General features: G+C 43.4%; 1 protein-coding gene across 1 annotated transcript; it reads left to right on the top strand.

The window, feature by feature from the left end:
* The first annotated feature begins 849 nt into the window (after window positions 1–849).
* Window positions 850–9,144, top strand: igfbp5a (insulin-like growth factor binding protein 5a). The gene is made up of 4 exons (XM_056370550.1): window positions 850–1,762; window positions 5,913–6,121; window positions 6,586–6,705; window positions 6,836–9,144. Exons 1-4 carry the CDS (start codon window positions 1,429–1,431, stop codon window positions 6,971–6,973), a joined length of 801 nt encoding a protein of 266 aa, XP_056226525.1. The 5' UTR covers window positions 850–1,428; the 3' UTR covers window positions 6,974–9,144.
* The last annotated feature ends 849 nt before the right edge of the window (window positions 9,145–9,993 follow it).

Below are 9,993 nucleotides of genomic sequence, written 5' to 3' on the forward strand. Positions count from 1 at the left end.
GACTTTCTCCAGAGAACACATTATCTCTGGATTCAAGAAATCAAACTGGGAATCGAAGTATTGTGCGTTGGTGTGCAGAACAGTGGAGAATCATCAAGTCTGCTTATGTCTTGTGACAGATGTGATGATAAAAGGTCATTAATTTAGAGTTTTACCACAAGAAACCCTCATCAGTGTGTGGATCAACACTGTAAAAACGTCAATCTTAGCAAGAGCAGGAAGTTAAGGGAGTCTTTATTTGTTTTTATGGTTTCTGTGACCAGGGGAACAGGCGAAAATCACCACATATTTATTTATAAGCCATTTTGAAAGAAAAAAAAAATCACATTAAGGGACCAGTAATAAACTGGTCATAATCTCACCACTGAAATTTGGTCCATAAAAGCAATTTTTGAAAAACTTCACCATAAATCTTAACAAGTCATTCAGTCATGTTGACTCTAAATTTGTTTTCCTTAAAACCACATTTTCCTCATGATAATCAGCATGTGACATGAATTCTGTTCAGTTTGGTCTAATTTTCTTTTTCTGCCAAAATGTTCATGTCTTGCTTGTAGTAATGGCACCACGTGACTCTCACTCAAACTGTTTTTTTTTTTTCTTTAAAAATTACCAGCAACATGGTTTGGAGATTCACTGGCTCTCAGCCTTGTCAAACATTTAAATTAAGTTTTCAGAATCCTCTTGCTTGACGCCTGATCTTGTCAGAAGTGATCTGCCTCGTTCTTAAGCACAAACAACCAGAATATAATCGCTTTTAAAAGGCTGTGAATGCTGAATGGCCACTCTGCAGCGAGAGAGAAAAGGTCTTATTCAGTCGCCTTCAGGAGCATCGTCTCGTATCTGGCAGATCTGGAGACATGCCAGCACCCGCCCTGTGAAATCAGCATCTGAGCGCACGGAGTTGACAAGTGCGCCTCCCCCTCCAAACGTTGTTTGACATACCCATCGTTATAGGCTTCGCCTCTGGCAGTTTCTTTTTTAAAAGGCAAGCTCAAAGCCACAGATTATACATTCTGCTCACAAACCGTGTGGGTAAAATAACCAACAGAGAGAGCGCGAGTGGGAATCTCTTTCTCATTTGGAGACAAACAGCTTGCGCGTAAACGGCACCGGGCATCACTGAAGGGACAGATACGTGGTGTCTGGATATTTTATTGTCTTTTTTAATAAATTGGTGACTTCGAGGTTGAAGGACAACGCAGGGGGGGGGGAGGGGGGGTCAGTGTGTGAATCTCTTTGTGGATTGCGTGCATCGGATGCGGTGACATTTGGAACCTTAGCGCGCAAGGCACCTGTGGATGCAGCTAACACCCCCCTGATGGTTGGACTCAAATCTTTTGCCAAGAAAGGATTCACCACGAGATTTAGTTGATAATCGTCGCGGTTTCGGTCACACACTCTGCAGTTTTAGACGTGAAGCGCACCATGCTGCTGAGAGTTTCCTTCCTGGTGCTTCCCCTGCTAAGCATTACCGGCTGCGGCTCGTCGTACGTGCCGTGCGAGCCGTGCGATCAGAAGGCCCTGTCCATGTGTCCGCCGGTGCCGGTGGGCTGTCAGCTGGTGAAGGAGCCCGGCTGCGGCTGCTGCCTGACGTGCGCGCTCGAAGAGGGCCAGCCGTGCGGCGTGTACACCGGGCCGTGCACGCGCGGGCTCCGCTGCCTGCCCAAGAACGGCGAGGAAAAGCCGCTGCACGCGCTCCTGCACGGCCGGGGGGTGTGCAGGAACGAGAAGTTGTATAAACTGCTGCATCCCTCAAAAGGTAGGCCTGTGCAGAGATGACTGATTCAGATCACAGTGACTGTAATTACGCTTAAACAGGTCACTGACAATTTGAACATTAATTAACTGAATGAATTGAGTCATCAATTGATGGCTGCATAAATCTGTCCTTCGTTAACCAATAGTGTCAATACTCCTGATATTCATGTCAGCTCTGATAGTATTTCTATTGCATTGCAGAAATCATGTTTCAACCGAAGATCTAAAGGGCTCTGGTGCAAAGAAATAGCAAACAGCTGGACAGAGATGTTACTCCTCCCTTGTCAATGCAGGAATTTTAATGAAGCACACAAGTGACACCCACACCCACAGTCAGCTAGTGATGCAGTGGCATGTGAAAAAAAAAAAAGACCTAGACTGTAATCACCAGTCCAAAAATCAATTTCACACTCAGTCATGAAACTACTCGTCAGGTATGCTATGAACGTATTTTTATATTTACTGAGGCTGAGGGATGAAACACAAAGAAAGAGGGTGAAGGGAGGCTGGATGCCCTCCTCTGTCTTTGGGAGCCAGTGAGGCTGATACGGGTCAACTCACAGCCCTCCTTAAGACGAGTCGACACCTGTCGTTACCAAGGCACACGACTCAAAAGCCCTCATGCGTCTTGACCCTGTGAACTCTGTCAACAATTGGTGCCGAGTGCCGATCAACCTGTCATCTCTGTTTGAAAGGCCCTTGTGGGGCTGCGTGCTGTAAATCAGTAGGTTTCGTGTGAGTGGCCCATCGCCTCGGGGCCCATCAGCTGACATAAAACAAGGGAGAAGATTACAGGTGGTGTTCCTTTGAATGGCAGTTCAGGGACAGTCACTGTGTCTGCTACAGGGAGCACTGAGGAGAGCTTTGTGGGAATCTTGGCTTGTGGCCCTTTGCACTCACTATCTCCGAGGTGTGAAATCCTATTTTACCATCTTCCCTTCGTCTACAGTTTCTTGTCTTTTCTTTTTCCTTTTTTGTCTTTCAGCCTGTCTTTTGTCAACCCCACCGCACACCTCTACTTTTCCTCATCTACCACCTGTACCTTTTCCCACACCTAGCCCACCTTTTTGTCTCCGTCTCTCTATTCTCTCCCCCCACACTGCTTCTTCTCCTCTTTCCCTGCCTGGCTACTGTCCCTCCTCATCTTTTCCACCCTATTCTTATTCTCCCCCCATCCCTGGTTTCACCCGTTCCAGTCTGTCTTGTGCTTTATTTTCCTACAGATTGGAGTTTTAGTGTTGAAGCAAAGCTACTCTGGAAACATAAATAATCTCACTGGCTGAGTTAAACCTCAGTGGGCTGAGCCAAAGAACCACAGTTTTTCTGGCTAAGTAACATTAGCATTAAGTCCAGTAACAAACGGCAGAAGATAAGAAAGAAGCATTGAGACATTGCCAGACAAATATATCAGTGTCACATTCAATTTAGCTCTATCAAAGATAAGCATGTTCTCTAGCTATCCGTCTGACATTTACAGTCATTTTTTAGTTGTTTTTATCATCAGTTTTCTTTTTAGTCAGTTTGCACTCAAAAAAAAATCTTTGGCTGCACTCATTCAACCAGAGACTATTTCAACCTCCAGTGCAGATCTGCATCTGAGAAATTACTGTAAACTCCAATCTTCTATTCATCTCTCCTTCCCCCTTCCTCCCTTTCCCACACTATCATCTGCTCCCTCCCACCTCACTTTGTTCGTCCCACCCTGGTCCCTTCATCAGGCTCTCCCCCGCTCTTCTACCTCCCCCTTTCCCTCCCCTCCCGCCCTCTCCTCTCTCTCTCTCTCTCTCTCTCTCTGTCTCGGCACTGCAGGCAGGCCCAGGCTGTGCAGTGATTCAGCAGAATACAGGCTGAGCGTGGGTTACTGATCCCCCCCACCCCCCTCTCCCGTCTGTCTGCCCGTCAGCTAGCTTCTCCATTAACACCACATCTCTTGCTTGGCGCTCACTCGACACATAAATTAAACAAAACCTATGTGCACACTGATAAAACTGACATTTCATGCACAGTGGAGAAGATTTATTAAACCATATATTCATGATGTAAGTAAGCTTTTTGCACAGCTACTTTAATTCACTACTATGGAGGAGAGCAGTTATCATTAAACCTGCATAGAAGCTAAAAATAATAGGAGTATTTGTGTTATGCTTGCAAGTGCATGTGGCACCATGAAACTCTAGTTAAGAGCGAAGGAAGGGAGGAAGGTTTTCTGTTCCTGCAGGGATCCGGCTCTCCAGGATCCCTGAGTCTCTCAATTCAAACTTGAGGAAAAGAGAGAGGAAGAAAGAAAAAAAAAAAAAGAAAGACATGATCACTCAGCACAGGTCAGATTAGACAAGATGGAGGATTAGCAAGTGAAGACTTGATTGGACTTAGAGTGGCTGCTGATCTGCCTCAGCTTTCTCTGGAGAAAAGAAAAAACTGTGTCAGCAGGAAACTGGAGGGAATCTCTCGGTTTTTCCAAGAACCTGTCATTATGGGCACTGATGACATCATCATGATCTTCATCATCATCACTGCTGGGAGAGGGGGCTTGGGAGGTTTTAAGCATCATTTGAAACAAGGCAGTGACCTTGTTTCACCGCCCAGTTAGCTTAGTAGCTTAGCGATCACGTCAGCGCAGAAATGGAGGGGTTTATATGCAGAGTTTGCAATCTGCCAAAATGCAGCGGAAATAAGTGCGTGACACAGCAGTGGAAATGGGCCAACTGTGGCTTAGGACACATTCAAGGATAATGCATGTTTAAAGCTATAAATGAAGTGAAATATCAGTTTAAAGCTTTTGGGAAAGAACGATCCAGCCTCAACACAGTCGTTGTGGTCGAATGAATAGAGGGTGGGATGAGGGAGAGGGGTGAGGGCTGAAGTTTGTACAACTGTGTGAGACTCCCCAGAATTTCGCAAAGAGCTGTATTTTTGCACAGATGAAAGGTGCATGTACATGAGGGCTTCTGTGGGGGTTGGGACCCAAACTGGGCTGCGGCTGTTTGTGGTGGCTTGCCACATGACAAGTGTAATAGTATGTTTTCATGGGCCTGGGTGCCAGGGTGAGACTAAATGTCTCATTTAGGTCACTGGCTATAAAAGTTTTAAAACCCCTGGTCTACATATACCCCAAACTGGCAACCCAACTTGCCATAAATGTAGGCTATGTTGTCCAGTATGTCAACACATCCAGTCTGAAACTGGCCAGTAGCCACGAACTGTACTAAATAAGCATTTAGCTTGTGCAGTGAAATCATCACGTTGTGTTGTGACGTTTCCAAATTCGACACTCCTGTCCTGTGCCCTCCTGAGTTTGACTTTGCTTTTTAATTTTAGCCACTCAAATAGGTACATTTCCAGGTGGGAGTCATCATAGTGCTTTTGATTTTGACCCCTCTTCAAACAGTCTCTTGAAAGCAACAGAAAAATGCTTTGAAGCCGTGTTCGCACAGGACTAATATTACACCTGTGGACATTCAGTTGTTCGTAATAATTGGTATCATTGGTTATTTTAATCCTGCTACGTCTGTAATTTGTAAAGTACCGACCATACCGTGGCGAAGACAGTTCTCTGATAATAGTAATCCTGCGTGAATCAAGCTTCAGATAACTGCAGCTGCACATTCTTGTTCTTGCTTTTGTAATTGTGTTTTTATTCTGTTATCCCCATGCCTGTAATAATTTAAGAAAGGAGTCAGTTGTGAACTGAGGAGTTTTATGCCAGTTTAAAATGTGAATTTAATATAAACAATAACATGAAATGGATTTTGGATGGAGTTTTGAATTACTTTTTAGGGCTTTTCTTTTTTTAATTATGGGATTTTTCAAAAATGAAAGCACATGTTTGGCGGAGACTTTATTCAATTATAGTGCAGTGGGAGTGAGAGTGGACTTTCTGACCACTAGTAGCACTATGGGGTAATGTTTTGATTTGTTTGCATGTCACGCTCTACTAGCACATGCACAAGTACATAAACAGTATGTGCATGCACGAGCACGCATGTGCAAAACACATTCCTGCCAGATTCTGCATGCAAGCTATACGATGTCCTTCAGTCTAACACAATTTCCCAGCTGACTGTTGGTCAGATGTAAACAATGCAGTTTTCAAAATTAAATGCACTCAACCCTTTTATTAGGCCTTAAACCTCATGTCTTTATCCTCTCAGATGAATCTAACGATGACACCCTGCTGCCCGTCCCCGAGTCAATGCTGCCCCAGACCAAGGTGCCCTTATATGGAAGAGACCACATCAGCAGTCGGAAGTTCCAGGCCATGAAGCAGGCCAAGGACCGCAAGAAGCAGCTGGCCAGGGTGGGACATGCCAGCAATCTGGACTTCTCACCGCTAAGCTTGGACAAACTGGACCCCGAGTTTGTAAGTGAAGTAGACACTACAAAGATGCATACCAGAGTGAAAAACTGACTCAGCTCAGAGCAAAGTTTTTGCTCCATTGATCGAGATTTGAAGCAACTTTTCTGAAGCATATTTGGTCTGGATATTGACAAATTCAGCTTTACTTTAAATTTAGAGCAATCGCAGATACTGCATCCTACTGCTTCAGGCTTTATTTGTCTTGCACACTGGAAGGAAACCAGTTCTGACAAATCAGCCAAGATGCCCCGCAGGGCCAGTTTCACACGTGACAACGTGGTGTGAACACGTGTGAAATGTCAAATTACTGAAGTTCTCATTAGTGGAGGTGTTTCCCTCATCCTTATTCTTGATTTCTGGGGATTTTCGCAAATTTTCAAGGGCATTTTGAGTCATAGTTTTTAACTCTGGTGCACAAATACACACTGTGATCACACAAGCGCTCACACCTGTGTCTGTGTGTGTAGGGGCCCTGCAGGAGAAGATTGGATAATCTCATTCAGAGCATGAAAGACACTTCTCGGGTCTTGGCTCTCTCTCTGTACATCCCCAACTGTGACAAGAAGGGTTTCTTCAAGCGCAAGCAGGTATGGATACCATCTGGTTTGTAACAGCGTTGTGGTTTTGAAACAACTTTACACTGAAGCAGAAATACCACAAGAAATCATCAGAAAACAAGCTTCTCTAACCGCTTTTCTAACCACTTGTTTCTCGCAGTGTAAACCATCTCGTGGTCGAAAAAGGGGGATCTGCTGGTGCGTCGACCGGTTTGGCGTGAAAATCCCCGGCATCAACTACGCCGGAGGAGACCTGCAGTGCAAAGATCTCGACAGCAGCAGCAACAGCAACGAATGAGAGTCCAAGTGGCCGTACTCGTTGAGCCCTGTTCCTCTGAGAACCTGCCAATCAAGCTAGCACACGTAATGACTGCCAATCAGGAAAATATGGCACAAATGCTTCTATATGGTCAGGTGTGATGGACTGCGTTATTGTTTTGTTTTTTTGTTTTTCGAAGGGGAGCCAAACTGAAAAGCTTGCTTAGATGAAAGTCTGCACATGTGGGTCTTAACTGTGGCTCCCCGCTGACTGTGTACTATGTTTGAGGTTAGCTAACACCTCTTCTCTTTATATCCATAGATAATAGAGAATTATATATATTTGTATGATATTGATAACCTGTTGTGTACTGAGTCTGCGTGGCAAGTTCTATATTCCTAAATTTACTCCAAGAAATAGACATATTTTAAATGAGTCCGTTCTCATCTAAATTAGCAATGTTTTACTAACTGTTATTTGTGTGAATGACATGACATATAAGAGCCCTCAACCTACTGTCACTGAACACTATCCTACTTGCAGGAGACCAAGCAGGAAAGGGGGGGGGGGGTCTGCAGGAGACTGGGTGTTTTATACCGTCAGTGTGGGCAGAATGAGCTGATAGCCATTTCTTAGCTAGGGAATTAACATGTTATATGTTGTTTGATGAATCCGTACAAAAACCAGTGTAAAAATGCCATTTTATGGGGGAGTTGTGTACCGCTCTATTTCTTGGCTGGGAGCAGTCACTTCCCTGCGTCTCTGCAGGTTGTCTGGAGAAAATAGAAATCCGTGCTCAGAGTTCAGCATTAAATTCTAGGAAATTCAAATCAGAAACTAACAACAGTATGCTTATGATTTATGGAACTGTTTTTGCCAGTTAGAGATACTTATTTTCTCAATATTTTCTCTGGTCTAAAACTTTGTCCTCACGGTGCACTTAGCAGTAACTGTAGCTCATTATTTTTTGCCACTGTCATATGAGACTTGTTTGCTTCTACTTGTCAAACGTGACGTTAACTGGTGAAGCAGGTTGTATTTTGGACAATCAAACCTGTCTCAATGCCGAATTAGCAGATTTAAAAATTTTCCGTATTCACTGTTGGTGCTCACTAGATTTCCTGCTCTAAGCTCAGAAAGACTCAAAGTGCTGTCATGAACAAGCAATTAGGATAAAACCTCACTCATAAACAAATACTGTGCTGTAACAGGTTAGATATTTGACTTTTGAAAGGTCATTTTCAAGTCCTGACAACTGTGTCCACTGTTTGTTAATGGTCTTAGTGTGTGTGTGTGTGTGTGTGTGTGTGTGTGCATGCTCCTGAGTGTGTGTATGTGCTATGCCCGTATAGTTCTCAACTTCAAATATCTCTGATTTTAAATTTGTATGAGCCCAGCCTACCCAAGCTACCAGCCAGCAAACACGGCGCTGTGCTTTTCCCTCCACAACTCGCACCCAAATCATATGCAAAGGCCCCACGTTGCTTATTTTTCCATGTGTAGGGTCTTCACTGCCACCACACAGGCAAATCCGTCAGCCGATAGTGACTTGCTCTCAGGGCTCATCCGGTCCTTTATCCAGCGAAGAGCAAGGTCGCTGAGTTTGTATGTAAATTCAAGTGCCTTCTGCCCCACGCCACTTTGAATTTTGATTTGCATGTGGATCCATGGTTGTCGAATGCGTGAGAAAAGAGGAAACAAATTTCAGGTGTGGATGTGGTCTGGAACAATTTCTTTTTTGGTTTTCAGTTGGTTGCTGACAAAGATTATCATGATCTTCCAGTCAAGCGCTGCTGAACGTACGATGACGGCGGACAAATCTCTTTGTTCTATTGTTAAAAATTTGATCCTTTTTGTTATTGGTGTTGTTATTGTTGTTGTTGTTATAATCTCAATGTTCAGTTAATGACTCTTATAATCTCGGACATTCCTAATGTCAAATCACTATATTGTGATATTAGGAGAGCTTTGACAGGGGCTCATCAGCCTTTTCTTCCCAATACAACACCTCTCTTGTGCTGTTGATTCTTGCACACATGTAAACACAACACAGTGACACTTTGAACATTTCAGAATCTCAATTTTAAAAAAAGATTAATGTGAACATTATGGTGAAATATTTATCAGGCGTGTAATTGATGTACTCGTTTTGTTTTGTTTTTTTAAACGACAAAATCACTATTTAAATAAAGTTCCTGTACTCACAAAAATGCAGATCTGCACTTTTGTCTTGAAATGTGGAAACTTGGAGATGGTAAACCGATGAGTCAGCTGGTGAGCTTTTGTGTGATAGTCATCTCTGTGACCTTGACCTTGTTAAAGACGCTCAGGTGACGCTCCATGCAGGTGGTTTCCGCTGTCAAAACCCACTGTGACATCACCGATGGGGATGTTTCCACCCCTAGTGCTCGCTGTGTAGTTAGCATAGCTGCAGAGACTAAAATGCTCCACAGAGCTGAGGGGAGCTTCAAAGCTGGGGGACAATTACCTGTCAGTTCATCACTATGAGTGGCGACTATCACATTACACATTACATTTCACCCATTGTTAATATGAAAATATAGGATTAGAGCAGCTTTACGATTTTTTGAGCAAAATTCAACAAGCCACAATAGGGTGAAACAAGAACTTAATCATAATGGCTTCGATTTTACTCATGATGTTAAGGGGGTAGGTTCAAAAACTAAGGCTGCATGTTCATAGAACTCAGTCATAGGGTTTTTCCAAGGATTTGAAACGCATGCTGCAGTACAACCAAAAAGCTAAAACATACTGATGAGTCTGTTTTCTGTATTCACATTTTTTGGCAAAAAAATCATTTTTTTCTTTATTTTCCTCTAATTCTCAAATTAGCATTACAAATGCACTTGTATGCCTCTGCCAAGCAGCCAAGTTGCAGGAAGTATGTTCACAATCTTCTTGAAATAATCTTGAAATAATGGCCAGAAGTCTTTTTGCAGAACATTATGATTTCACAGTGAAGTTGACCTTTGACCTTTTGGATATAAAATCATCCTCACTTCATCATCATTTTCTCCTATTAGACATTTGTGTTAAAT

Source organism: Seriola aureovittata, chromosome 24 (genome assembly GCF_021018895.1).
Source record: "Seriola aureovittata isolate HTS-2021-v1 ecotype China chromosome 24, ASM2101889v1, whole genome shotgun sequence".
Lineage (NCBI taxonomy): Eukaryota > Metazoa > Chordata > Actinopteri > Carangiformes > Carangidae > Seriola > Seriola aureovittata.

Excerpts from the sequence above, each read along its gene's own strand:
- igfbp5a (XM_056370550.1), top strand. The coding sequence starts at position 1,429 with ATGCTGCTGAGAGTTTCCTTCCTGGTGCTTCCCCTGCTAAGCATTACC. Across the intron at positions 1,763-5,912 it reads ACTGCTGCATCCCTCAAAAG|ATGAATCTAACGATGACACC; the intron begins GTAGGCCTGTGC and ends TTATCCTCTCAG. Across the intron at positions 6,122-6,585 it reads ACAAACTGGACCCCGAGTTT|GGGCCCTGCAGGAGAAGATT; the intron begins GTAAGTGAAGTA and ends CTGTGTGTGTAG.